General features: G+C 43.6%; 1 protein-coding gene across 1 annotated transcript in view; it reads left to right on the top strand.

Annotated features, from left to right (window-relative positions):
- Nucleotides 1-892: 892 nt before the first annotated feature.
- rpgrip1l (RPGRIP1 like) overlaps nucleotides 893-14,697 on the top strand; it is a 62,050-nt gene continuing 48,245 nt past the window's right edge. The window contains exons 1-6 of the mRNA XM_061221886.1: nucleotides 893-978; nucleotides 3,299-3,391; nucleotides 4,150-4,294; nucleotides 6,161-6,471; nucleotides 8,748-8,847; nucleotides 9,624-9,767. Of these exons, the coding sequence (XP_061077870.1) occupies nucleotides 3,307-3,391; nucleotides 4,150-4,294; nucleotides 6,161-6,471; nucleotides 8,748-8,847; nucleotides 9,624-9,767 (785 nt within the window). The 5' untranslated portion in view covers nucleotides 893-978; nucleotides 3,299-3,306. The remainder of the gene's footprint in view (nucleotides 979-3,298; nucleotides 3,392-4,149; nucleotides 4,295-6,160; nucleotides 6,472-8,747; nucleotides 8,848-9,623; nucleotides 9,768-14,697) is intronic.

Raw genomic sequence — 14,697 nt, 5'->3', positions numbered from 1 at the left:
AGCAATTAAAAGATTTTTGTTACAGTAATTGTGATGTTTACTTCTTCACCTGAAATTGGTGCATGCATTCATTAATACTAAGAATAAGAGTACTTTGTTATACTCTCTTTACATTGGAAATTGAAAACATTAGCTTATTGACTGTAAAGTGCAGTACTAATCCAACTTGCCAGATATATTAATTAGCCTATCATACACTACATAGACGGATTACATAAATGAAGGAACTATGTGGGTCACTATGTTGCCCTTTCATCCTTTGTCTTTCCTTTGCTCTGAAGAAAGTTAGTTCATCTGCGATGGCCAGCTGGAAGAAGTTCTCTCTGTAGCTCATATGGTCACGGCAGCTCCCTCAATAAACTGGAGGAACCACGTCCTACATAGTTTCTGTGCTGTCTTACATGATCCAAACGCATGTGCTATTTGAAGCCGTGGCCAAGATCTAGAAGGGAACTGCGGCACAAATGTTTGCCAGTGCCTCTACAGTTGCTACCTATCTAAAGTCCAGATTCCTATAAATGTAAAACAAAGACCATTGTAAAATGCGTAACGTAAAAATGCACTACATTCGATATTTTCTCGCTTTCTAGAGCACAGTTGGATGCACAGTGAGTACAAATTTATACAGTAATCCGTAGTATACAGTAGTAGCCAACATTTTGCGTTTTGTTTTCTTGATGTTCTCAAGGGAAATGTAGTTTTATTGGGAGCTACAGCCACCCAGGTACCTATACAGATTCGCTACACTTGGGAGCTATTATTTGATATATCCCTCACCGCTGAAATACTCGCTGTATTCATTCGTCCCATGATTTAAAGTTTGGTTCAGCTGCAGAAGCGAACAGTTTCAACATAAAGGAATGAATGGAGAACTACATGTCCCACAAGTTTTCCTATCGGAAGTGGTTTCGCATAACGGAAAACGAGTTGTTTGTTAGCAACGGTCGCTGTGGAATGGTTTTCTGTGATTCTGTAAAGGTAAGGCTAAGATTGCTAGCTAGCTAGCTAGCTATTAGCTTGCGTGTCTTACAAAACGCGTCAACACAATAATAATAACGAATACATATTTCAATATTCATATGGTGATTAATCACGTTAGCCAGCTAAACCGTTATATTCTGTAACCATCCAGCATCAAGCAAGCTGGCGAATAGCTGGTTAACGTTAGCTAGCTATGTGTCTTATTTAGCGAGCTCTAGTCTGCTACTGTAACTAACTTAGCTTGCTAAACTGTTACTTAGCTAGACAAAGGTAACTAGTTGGCTATGTGTGGTAGCTAATGTAGCCTTTCTGCTTGCATGCTGACAGACCTGTGGCTTGCTTGTAGCAGTTGCAACAAAGCTTGCCTAAATTAATATCACCTTACTTCTCTATCTGACTGCACTGTAAACGATGCTATCTTTACATGATGTAGCTAGGCCTATGTCATTGCAGATGCAACACTACTCACTTGTGTGTTGGGTAACTTCAGAATGTCGATTCTGCAACTTAAGGATTATACATTAAACAACGTATTCATATAGAATGTATATTGTCTCAAATTAGTGTTACATTAGACTATGTGCCCAGCTCTAAAACATAAGTGTCTTAACTACGTTATTTCAAAATTCCCCTCACCTCTCCATGTGTACATGTTATATGTTCATTGTAAACTAAGCTTTGTCATTAGTTTAACATCCTTTCAACATTGTTGTATGAAATGGGATATCATGGGCTTGTTTGTAAAAAGGACAATCACAAACGAATTGAATGTTCAGTTATGAGTGTTCAGTTATCTCCAAATTATTTTTGATCTTGGATGTACTGTGATGAACATGTTTTCTCCAAAGTCTTTTTCACATTCAAATATTTTTTTCTTGGATATGAAAATATTGCATTTAGCAGATTCAGAAATAAAATAAAAAGTAAGCCGGTGTTTCCCATTCACCGGATTATAGAACATCATTTTGATGCCAGTGCCATTCACGGTTCAAAGAAAAATAGCTGAAACAACAACAAATCCCATTTCTCAAAATATACCCTAAGCAGCCTAATTCCTGTCAAATGACAGAACTATCCTTCCAAAGACCCCTATGCCACTCTTTAAAACCAAGTGAACAGGGAAGTTTTGTGAAATATCCTGTTATTAAAAAAAAGGATACAAATCTAATGGGAGCAGCAATGATTAGGTGCAATCTAAACTAAAGACCGCATATGATATTAAAACATCAGTGTGGAAAACAGTTCTCCATTGGGATAAAATCATAGATAATTGGTTTTGTTAAAGGGAATCATCAGACATTAGATATCTCAAACAGTTGAAAAACAGTTTTGGGAAATGTTTCCCAGTTCATGAAGGCTTGTCAGTGTCTGTGCTTGAATCTGAAGACTAGAGGCTGTGTGAGTTTAGCACAGTCTTTCCTCCCATACTCAGTCATACAGCATCAAACTATTTAAAATACGCTTGCTAACATTAAACTGCCACACTGCCATGAATTTAAAGAAATCTTACTTGAAACAGAAGCCCATAGTTAATGATTGAATGAATGAATGAAATTAATACAGTAAGCATTAAGACTGGTTCATTCAAAGCCTTGAACCCACAGAACTAAGGGGGCTTATATAAGGAGTCTGGAGCTTTAGTGGAATGTCTTTTGGATTATGGTTAAATCAGTCAACTGATTACAATAATGTGTCAAATGAAGATTTAGAGAAGGTCCTATGTGTTTATTCAAGGAATGATTTGCCTCCCCAAAAGAAACTACTTGAGACAATAGTTATGCTGCTGACAAAATGACATCAACATCAAATAACATCAATGTTCATTCTTACCATTTATTATCCTACTATTCTTAGCAACATTGAAAATGTATACGTCTTGTGCGTTGGTGTTGTTACTGAAACAGTTCCACTGTAATTGTGTATGAGGTATGCAAGAGCAGCCTTTTTAAAGTCTGAATATTTTATAAGCAACACCTCACTTCTCTGGTGTTAAAAGTGAAATCAGCTCCGAAATCAGTTATGCATGCTCTAAATGTCAACAGAGCCAAAATCCTCTAAACTCTAGCATGTTGGGTGAAATGAAAAAGTCAGGGACATTTTGATGAAAAGTACGTTTGAAAAAAAGAATGTAGCTATATCACTTTCCAAACTTACAAATTGCCTACCGCAAATGGAGGTATACAGGAGAAGTAGTCTCCTTTCTTTTATGTTACTCTCATGCATGAAATAACGTCTCATTAAGGGCTATTGGGAGACATGGCGTGGCCCTGTTGGCTCAGAGAGGCGCACGGTGAGGCTCCTTGTCCCTGCTTTTCAGATAGAGCCATGTCGACGGCAGCTGATGAAACGGCGACGGACGTGCCAGTGAAAGATATAAGCTTGAACCTCGCCGGATTCGGGGGACTGCAAGGTTTCAAACACCTGCGATTTATTACCGTTACACACTTTGATCAGTGTCTTCATTAGCTGCCTTTGTAATCTCCTTTCTCTTATGGCAGGGCTGACCCAATCGAGTCTCTGCAGTGATTGAAGACACGTGTGCCTTTCACCTGTCTTGTAAAATCTCTAAATTTCTCTCATTTTCAAAGATTTCTTTGTCTCTGACATCCTGTTGCCATAAACAGAAAGTCTTCTTTGATTTCTATTTATAACCTACATTGACTCCCTTCCCTTTTCTGTTAAAAAGGCTGAGAAAGTAGATCCATATGCGTCCGTTGTATAAAAATATAAGCATATGGATTTAAAGGTATCATGAGATAAGCAAGAGGAAATTGTTAGATTATTGTTAATATATCTGGAAATGATATTGAGGAGGATATTATGTCTGACTTTCTCCCTTTAGATGACATTTTCAGCTTTTTATTTTAACATTTGTCATAATCTGTTGTCATGTTCCATGCTGCTATCAGTCTATTGTTGTCCTAGTAGACTTTTATCTTACTGAATACACGTTAAAATAATTATGTTAATTTTTTTGGGTGGAAAATGTTTGTGCTGCAATATTTTAAGAAGCATGTTATTGTGATTTGGGCTGACTATTAAAAGGAAATCTGTGAATGGACAAGGAGAATCTGAGGAAAAGGGGAACTCGGTAGCTGGAAAACGCTCATAAACCCAGGCTCTGCGTGGGAAGGGGGGCCGTTAAAGATGTGGGAATTGTGTTGGCAGAGCCGTCGTCAGCGCAGAATGCCCGGGAACGCCAGACCGTGTCCCGGATCAGCCGCGAGGACCTGGAGGACCGCTTCCTGCGCCTCCACGAGGAGAACCTGCTGCTGAAACAGCACACCCACAAGCAGGAGGACAAGATCAAGAGGTGTGTGTGTGTGTGTGCAGCAGTCAGTCCCATGCCTTATGCCTGTACTGCTGTGTCCTCCCCAATACTCAATATTGAAAGAACTGTGGGCCAATTCTCTGTCTAAAAACATAGCCTAGTTTAGACATAGATTCCTCATGCTTACATGTAACATCATCAAGCCACTGGGGCTTTACCTTTTGTCCTGTGTGCTTAAGTAACAAATTCAAAAAAGGTTTTCATGCTTTGTCTAATCAACTGGGAAGTCGCTTTGGATTAAAGTGCCAGCCAGATGACATGTCATGTAATTTCAATTAATTGAAAACATAGTAGTAAGATGTCAGCAGTAAGATGAATATATTTTCTGCGTATTATTCAATTAATGTTAGGAAACTGCTTATAATTCCTGATATTAGCATTGCTGCTAGCACTACTACAGCTACTCCTGCTAACTTCCAGAGTGCTTCTGTCATAGCAATGCAATTGTGGAATAGGAGAATACAGTTCAGTTCAGCGGTCTGACTGAATAAAGTCATGTTAAAACCATAACCACATGAAGAAAAATGACAGTTTTCATGCAAAATATTAAACTGACGTTATGGTTTATGTGGTCAAAAAAGAAACTTTTAAAAATGAGTTGCATTCAAGAATTTGAAAGGGAAATGTTAGACCTCCAAGTCATACATCAGGTGGGGCAATTTTTTTATTAACTGGTAAAGAGGCAAATTATTAGTTCTTGTGCTTTGCAGTCCTCTTTAACTTTGCCAACAGTACACTTCATTCACTTACTGAATATCGCTCCCCTTCTAAACTGAATATGCATTCCCCATTTCCGACCTGGGGATTTTTATAAACGGGCAGTAGGAGTTTCAGAGCATTTACAAGATTCTGGGATGAAGTACACAAATAAAATTTCCGGACAGCTTGGTCAAATCGCCTGTATAGTACTCGCTTCCCCCTAAAAGCTCTGGTTCCAGTGACTGTTGGGCATGTTTTGTATTATTCCACATTGCCTCAGCTCCGGACGACCCTTTGACAAGACTCTTTTTATGATATAATGAGAGAATAAGAAAAGCCTGGCAGAAATCAAAGGTAGACAGAACTCTGTGCCAAAAATACAATAGAGAGCATTAAACAAAGACAAGACCCATTGCGCATGGTCTGCATTAAGCACAAGACCCAGCCTTAGCCCCCACAGTCACTTTTTCCTCAAGCCTTTTAAATCATAAGTTTAAAGATAGGTTCCTTTATGAAGGAGGATGTGTTTCCTATTGCAGAATTTATATTGGGCCACCTAGACATTGTATTGCATTATCAAATTGTAGTGTGGTTTCTACAGGAAGGGTAAAACAAAAGCCACTAGTGGAAGAAAGAACTGCAAACAATAGTCACGGAAAGGTCTCTCTCACCATTATGAACCTTTCTTTTTTACCATTAATAATAAAATTGCGAACTGTACATTTCACTCACCACATCCTCTGCCTGCAACTGTTCTCAGCATTATGCCCTGTGTTCAAATAGAGGAGTAATTTTGATTTGTTCTTTCTTTCTTTTTTTTTTTTTTGGTAGTCGATGAGCATATGGAGCAAATATGTGCTCCCCCCATGATCTACCCTTCAACGATAAGCCCAAGGAAAGCATTATTTGTCAGTGCTATAAAGCAGATTGCTGCCCAGTGGTTTCCATTAACATCAAAGGCCTCTTCACAGGCAGTAATAGTTATATCAAAACCTGAAATGTATTATTCAGGTTCCATACTGGAGTCTTTGGGAGTGATTATGTCTCCTTTCAGATGAAATTTTTTTTCCCCTGGTGCTGAGTGTTCGCATTCCGGCTCTTTCCGTGACTGTGTCCCCCCCCCTTCCCTCCCCCCGGCTCCCGGGGCAGGATGGCCACCAAGCTGATCCGGCTGCTGAAGGACCGGAAGCGGGAGGAGCAGGCGGGCGCGCGGGCGGCGGCGGCGGCCGGCGTGCGGGACGTGGAGCTGGAGGAGATGGTGGAGGAGCTGCAGGAGCGCGTGCGGGAGCTGGAGAAGCACAACGAGGGCCTGAGGCAGCGCCTCCTCGCCGCCCGGCAGCAGCTGCTGGTGCAGGGCCGCCGCGGCGCCCCCTACGGGCACGTGCAGTCGCGCATCAACACGGGCCTGCGCCGTGTCCGGGAGAGCAGCCCCGCCCCGGCCCACAGCAGCCACGGCAAAGGTGCTGTCCTCACCCCTCACACTCACGTCCCTGTTCCTGTCCCCCCTCACACCTTCTACACACACACACACACACACACACACACGTCCCTGTTCCTGTCCCCCCTCACACCTTCTACACACACACACACACACACACACACACACCTTCTACACACACACACACACACACACACACACACACCTTCTACACACACACACACACACACCTTCTACACACACACACACACACCTTCTACACACACACACACACACACCTTCTACACACACACACACACACACACACCTTCTACACACACACACACACACACCTTCTACACACACACACTCACACCTTCTACACACACACACACACACACACACCTTCTACACACACACACACACACACACACACACCTTCTACACACACACACACACACACACCTTCTACACACACACACGAACACCTTCTACACACACACACACACACACACACACACCTTCTACACACACACACACACACACACACACCTTCTACACACACACGCACACACAGACACACACACACACACCTTCTACACACACACACACACACACACACCTTCTACACACACACACCCCCACACACCTTCTACACACACACACACACACACGCACAACCCCCCCCCACATACACACCTTCTGCATACACACACACACCTTCTACACACTCACACAACCCCCCCCACCTTCTACACACACACACACACACCTTCTACACACACAAACACACCTTCTACACACACACACACACACACACACACACACACACCTTCTACACACACACACACACACACCTTCTACACACACACACACACACACACACACCTTCTACACACACCCCCACACACACACACCTTCTGCACACACATGCCCCTGTCCCTGTCCCCCCTCACACCTTCTACAAACACACACACACACACACACACACACACACACACCTTCTGCACACACATGCCCCTGTCCCTGTCCCCCCTCACACCTTCTACAAACACACACACACACACACACACCTTCTAGACACACACATCCCTGTCCTCCCTCACACCTTCTACACACACACACACGTCCCTGTCACTCAGCTGTCTGTAACATCCACCGCATCCTTACGTTACGATTACAGACCACCTAGAGCCGCTCTCTCACTAAATCACTGTCCCTACTGTTATCATTTAGCACGTAGACATAACTGCAGTCTGAAAGAGGTTCAGCAGTCTGGGGAATTTAGTAATTACCCCATGGAAATGAGCCCCTGGTCAACTGCTCGTTTGAATGTACCCAGCCCATGCCAAGCCAATGGCACATGCAAAGTTATAGCAAACAGAGCTGTTTCTCTATTTACTGCGGTCTTCTAAAACCAACTTAGGTGCCTTTCTAACCAATGTCAGTGATAATTGTTGCCAGGAAAGTCTCATTTAAGATCCAGCATTCTCATTAGAATCCGAGTTTGTCCGTGTATTTTAAAACCTCTTGCTGAATTCAACATTATTTTCCATGGTCTGTGATCTGTAGTCTCTGGACAGAAAAATAAATAATATAGGGACTATTTGCTTGCCAATAATTTCTAATAAAAATAACTTTGTGGATGGAGTGGTAAAGATCAGTAGCTTGAATTGCCTCCATGCCAGTGTAACCCATTTCATAAAGGTTTTGGAACATGCAGAGATCCATATGACGGTTCGCAAAACATACTGTATTCGCCATTTAATACATTACAATTATGCTTCTCGAGATGATCACACGCCACCACAAGAGAAACGCACATGGTGTGCAAGCCGAGGGAGCGTGCAGCCCTCTCTCAGATGTGGCGTTCCCCTGCCACGGGACGCTGTCCAAGCCCAGCACAGAGGAGGCACGGTGCTACGTCTGTGCTTTAAATACCGCCATCACTGAGCGCTTTAATAGGAAGTCCGTTAAACACACAGGGCCCTCTGTTCGAATGTCACACGCAGCGGTGGGCTGAACAGACGCCGAGGCGGACGGTATATTCTCTGGGATTTCTGTCGGGGCCCACCGGTCGGAGGGAGGGGATGGTACGGAGCGGGCCCCCTTTACCGCACCGCTGGTGCTGAACCGCACTTTCATTGGGCCCGGGTTTATTGCAGGATTATGTTTTCTCATGCGACACACTCTCCTCTTTTAACCCCTAATTGCCGGGGCCCTGGTCGTCCGTCTCCATTGAGACGTAATGTGACCCGGCAGCGGGGCCGTGGCCGTCTGCCGTAGGACTCTGAGGAATGTTTTCCGCTCCCTTCCCAGGTTCCCGGAGCGTGGAGCTGGATGGGAGGCCTCCCCAGTCCCAGCAGCCCCGATACGGACACAGCCTGCTGGACGAAGCCAGGGCGGAGATACGCAACCTGTACGCACCTCCCATCACCTCCCCAGACCAGCTCCAGCTCAGACGGGTTACTGTTATGGGCGTTAGATCTTCCCTCTTAGGTCTTCCATGCTGACTCAGGCAGAAATGGTCATTCAGGTTTAACTGCTTTGACCAAGTTTGACTGCATGCAGTCAAACTTCCCATTTGACTGCATGCAGTAAGCAGCCGGGGTTATCACGGAGTATGAATACAATTATTTTCTATTGTTTTAGTACTTCAGCAGGCTTATTATTGTTAAATGAATGTGGAATGTGCGCTAAGGACAGTTTTATGCCCTCCCAATATCTATTACCAAATCACTGGTCTTCACTATTTCACTATCAAAAGTTTTTGTGGTTAGTCTGAAATCATCAGAAAAACTGTAATTGGCTCTTAGTGACTTAACAATCTAATGCTTTGTGCATGTGTGTGTGTGTTTGTGTGTTTGTGCATATGTGTGTGCGTGCGTGTGTGTGTGTACGTGCGTGTGTTTGTACATATGTGTGTGTGGGGCGGCCTGTAGCGTAGTGGTTAAGGTAAATGACTGGGACACGCAAGGTCAGTGGTTCTAATCCCGGTGTAGCCACAATAAGATCTGCACAGCCGTTGGGCCCTTGAGCAAGGCCCTTAACCCTGCATTGCTCCAGGGGAGGATTGTCTCCTGCTTAGTCTCATCAACTGTATGTCGCTCTGGATAACAGCGTCTGCCAAATGCCAATAATGCAATGTAATGTGTGTGTATATGTGTGCGTGTGTGTGTATATGCATGTGTACAGGGAGAATGTGATCGAGTCTCAGAGGGGGCAGATGGATGATATGGATAGAGGGGTGGTGATGCTGCAGGAGGAGTTGAAGCAGAAGGAGAAGGAGTCTGAGGAGTTACTGTTACAGCTGAGAGAGCAGCAGACCAGTGGACAGAGGTAACCCACCATCTCCATCTAACGGTCTGTCTCTACGCCACACTTTACTACAGCCCATAGTCCTTACACTACAGTCTCCATACAAGCCACTGTGTCTGCCGTATACTACCCTGTACCCTTCTGAAGATCACTGTCTCCACCCTGTACCCTTCTGAAGATCACTGTCTCTACCCTGTACCCTTCTGAAGATCACTGTCTCTACCCTGTACCCTTTTGAAGATCACTTTGTCTCTACCCTATACCTTCACTGATGGCCACTACATCTCTAGGCACAATATATAGAGTCCACTTATTTTCATCATTCCTGAGGTATGACATTAGTAGTTGAGAGTTCAAAGAGACAGCTTAGGAGCAATTTGTGGTGTAAATATAAAGTGTAAAGTTTCTGAAGTTGGCTGTTTTACATTAGCTGTTTGCATAGGGGAGTTTGTGGTCTTTAATGATAATTTGTGCGTGCCTTCCCTCTGAGTTCATGTAAGCAGGTTTTTAGTCTTTGGCTTTTGTTCCTTAATGTTCAGTCAGAAATGAAATGATGTGGAGAATACTCAGATGAATAGCACATGGCAAGTGAGCATAAGTTCACTTTTAAAAGGCAAGCACAAGTAGATTACAGTATGGTATTGAAATTGTTGTCTATTTGCCCAAAGACATGCAGGGGAAGCTCTTATATCCTCGCAGCAGAAGTGAATGGTAGGCTTCTCACGGAGGCGAAAGATGCTTCATTCAGCTGGCAGAGGGACAGAGGAAAGCTGGGATAGATGTGGGGACTTGGCCTCCGATGAAACGCAGTGACACACGGGGGGGGACCAAACCAAGGAAGTGCGCAGCGGAGAATAATGTTTTAGTAATACAAAACCTGGACATTACCGAGGGCCCCCTGCAGCCTGGGCTGTGAGCAGATCACGCAGCATAAAGCCGGCATTTAAAACAGCTTCAGGAGCAACGCTCTACCAACCCCCCCCTCCCCGCACGCGTTGAGTGGCACTGTCGCACCCTCCCGTTTGAAGTCCCTCCCCTGGATCTTCATAAAATCACTCCTGGAGCCAGGGCACTTTAGGCAATTGTGAAGATTGGAGGGAAAATGAAACGACTACTTTTGTGAAGGTGCACACCCAACACCAGTTCTTCTGGAAGAGGGCAAAAAGAGTGTTCCTTCTAAAGCAAACTGTTCATTCAAAACAAACCCCTCTTTCACTGACATGCTTTCCCATTATTTATGTGTTCCTGAGTGAGTTTTGAAGTGTGCTCGTGGAAAATCAGTATTCAACCTTCGAATTACTCGCTGCTGCGGCACTACCGTACCACCGTTATGCTACTGTGTTTAGTCTGAGTGAGTGAAGTCATGAGGTGTTAGCGTTCTCCGTTATGCTGCTGTGTTTAGTCTTAGTGAGTGAAGTCATGAGGCGTTACCGTTCTCCGTTATGCTACTGCTGTGTTTAGTCTTAGTGAGTGAAGTTATGAGGCGTTAGCGTTCTCCGCTATGCTGCTGTGTTTAGTCTTAGTGAGTGAAGTTATGAGGCGTTAGCGTTCTCCGTTATGCTGCTGTGTTTAGTCTTAGTGAGTGAAGTCATGAGGCGTTACCGTTCTCCGTTATGCTACTGCTGTGTTTAGTCTTAGTGAGTGAAGTTATGAGGCGTTAGCGTTCTCCGCTGTGCTGCTGTGTTTAGTCTGAGTGAGTGAAGTCATGAGGCGTTACCGTTCTCCGTTATGCTGCTGTGTTTAGTCTTAGTGAGTGAAGTTATGAGGCGTTAGCGTTCTCCGTTAGGCTGCTGTGTTTAGTCTTAGTGAGTGAAATTATAAAGCATTATGCAGAGCGTGGATATGAGACAAACCTCAGCCGTTTGCATGAAAATTTGAGAATTGTCTCCAGAAGGTCTCATACGATGGCTTGGATGTCTTTGACTCGTAATTGGGGGACATAACATATGCATATTGTTTCATTCCTTCTGTTCTGAGGTTGAGTACAGGTTCAAACTAGCAATATGTGGTAACAATCAGTCATGACCAATGATTACAAACCCCTCGTGGCATGTGCTTAACCGGTCGATCGGTTTGCTTTGGGATTAAAATGACCCCAAACTTTGGCTACCCATACCCCTTTAATATCTTTGATGTGGAAACGCAAGCCTGCTTGCTTTCATTAGTCATGGTCCTTTATTGTTACTGTGACCAAAATGCTTGGCTGTGATTTGTCCATGTGCTCCTTACAATCCATCGTCAGTTAAAGACATACACATGTCAGGAATACTGGATTGACTAGGACATATATTTGTCTTTTTCTCTTGCTGCAGCATGCATTATTAACCCTTTTGGTCCCAAGCCCAATATGAAGTGGCTTTGGTTGAGAAAGGTGAGAGGGTAGAGTAGGGTTTCAAAACAATAGTATAGCGGTCATTTTGATTGGTTGAAAAGGGTATCAGGTCTAGAGTGTCATATGGCACGTTTTACAGTAGTTGTGGGACTCAAAAGGGTTAAACAGTGAACAGTATGTGCGCGTGTGCACACACTCAAGTGAATGTAGTGTGGAATTCTAGGAAGCAAGTGCCATGTTTCGCATTTTCAGCTACAAGTTGTGGGATCGGCTGAAGCGACGAGCGTCGTGTTTACTCTAAAGGCATAAATTGTGAGATAAAACAGACAAGAGTCGTGGGCCCTGAAATGTGTGTGACAGAAGAAGTAGCAAAATGTGGGACACGAGCTCAACAAAAAACAGCTTTCGGTGCTGCCTCCAATTGAAACGGAATAAGGACATGTCTGTAATGCGAAGCGTATTGAGAATTGGCTCGTTTGTTTATCTGAGCGCACAAACGGCACCCCGAGGCCAGTGGTGACGATGCTGGATGTTTGCAAGGCTGTCACTTTATTGGTTCAGATAATTACTTATTGCACCCTGTGGTCCCACGGTCAAGTGCTCGTACCATGGGAGAAACACTGTTCCTCAAAAACCCTCTTTTTAAGATGAAACTGATTAGGGTCATTTCACTGAGAATATTTATTGTACATAAATCTGATGTCATGAAATTGCAACCAGAAACCATTACGACAGTTTTAAAAGAGAAAGACTTGCTCATAACTGTATTTTTGTTCTTGTTGAATTTGTATCGGCTTTTTCAGTTTTCTCCTGTCAAAAAATATTAACTTACTGCACGGTCTTTCACACAGAGACATATATTTTCTGAACCCCATAATTTATACTGATTGTGGAGTGAAATATGTATCACCATATTCTGTATATCTAGTCCCCAAGATTCAAGCAATTAAAATTGTTTTTGTTAAACGTAAGATTCGAACACCAGCGAGCAAAGAAAAAAAGTGATGGTTTAAGTTTTAAAAGTTTTAAATGTGGACACTTTCTGTCATCTTCTAGTCTTTCCGATGATCTCAGAACCCCACTTTCTAAGCTTTTGGAAGTACTAGTGTGCGTGCTGTTGGTTGCTTCTCATAGCCCAATTTAGGTATGACATCATACGTGCACCTTGTGGTCTCGCTAGGCAGGACGGGGCCTTTTTTGTCTCGAATGTCACATCAGAGCCATGTCCCGTATTGGGTACTTCTCTGATTTCTCTCTCGGCCAGAGAGTAACCGTAGCTAAGCATTGTTATATTTTTCAAATCTCATTGTTTTTCCGCAATGTCATCATGTTGTAGGCCTATTGTAGAACTGTTTTGTTACCCAGTACGCTTACACTGAACTGAATCATGTGCTGGATGAGTTTCATTGCATATCGCATAATGGGATTTAAGAAAATTTTCACATGGTTTAGAAAAATCCTTTGCACTCGACACCAAAGAAACGGGGGAAAAATGTGTTTCTCCTGCTGTGTGTGGGTTCATGCGTGTGTGTTTTGCGAGAGGGAAAATAAGAAAGGAAATTAACATCGGTATCGCTCAATCTTTTCCCGTAATGGAAGAGACACTCAGTGACAGAGAGGCCTGGCGTTGGTGAGTCCATTTAAAAAATATTTTTGGCCGCGATGCCTTCAATTTGGCCCCATCGGTTTCAGTGCTTCTCTGAAACCACAATATCTTAAAAATGTCTATGGTACAAATTGGTTTCATTCTCACTACAAATAATAATTTGTAAGGGATGACATTGCTTTCCTTGTACATTGTCCTTTTGATTTGGCAGCTGTTTTTTTTCCCCTTTCCAGCGCTTGAGACCTCAAAAATGTACTTTATGGGACACGAGCCCTCAAAGTGGATCAAAAACAGTTCACATCGTGTGTCGTTGATGCTACGAGTCAGTGGCACCATGGCTGCATTGTATCTCCTCATATGCCATAAATTATAGCTGACAGCATCTTATAAAATGCTTCATAAATTGCGCAGGTCAAAGTGTAAGTATCTGTTTGTGCCTTAGCTGTAGCACTCATGGGGAGGTTAGTTTAGCTATAGAATTGGCTAGAATAATGGTGGCCATTAGACCATTGCCAGTAAATAATTTGTTTTCGTTCAGCGTGTGGGCTAACATATTTATGGCGGTATAAGCTCATCAGGCAAGCAGAGAGCTTGACCTCTGTTCAAGTACCACACACCTTCTGCATTAATGTTTCCCGTACTCCTCTCTCTTCGCAGAAAAGCGTTCCCAAAATGGCTTCCAAGCCATCGAGCGGTTTCATGAATACCAATGTTCCACGTTGGAGCGCTGAGCCAGATTAATGAGAAAAGTGTGACTGCATTAGTGTTCCAAAAACAAGCATCTTGACAATGCTTGTCTAAGCTCACCGCAGCGCTTTAATGTATGATAACATGTTGGGGAGCCAAGTTCCCATTTCAACATTGTGTCAAAGACGGCTTTTGGATAGCGCCCCAGGTTTTGTGCTTATTTGTCTTCCCTAAATGGACAAGCGCTCGGGCAGTGCCAGAGCGCCCCTCGCTCTTTGATATCCGAAGGCATAAAAACCGAGCCGTTCGGCGCTCAGCTGGGCCGC

The sequence above is a fragment of the Conger conger genome, chromosome 15 (assembly GCF_963514075.1).
Source record: "Conger conger chromosome 15, fConCon1.1, whole genome shotgun sequence".
Taxonomy (NCBI): Eukaryota; Metazoa; Chordata; class Actinopteri; order Anguilliformes; family Congridae; genus Conger; species Conger conger.
Note: the sequence above shows the minus strand (reverse complement) of the source record. Positions and strands in the feature narration are given on the sequence as shown.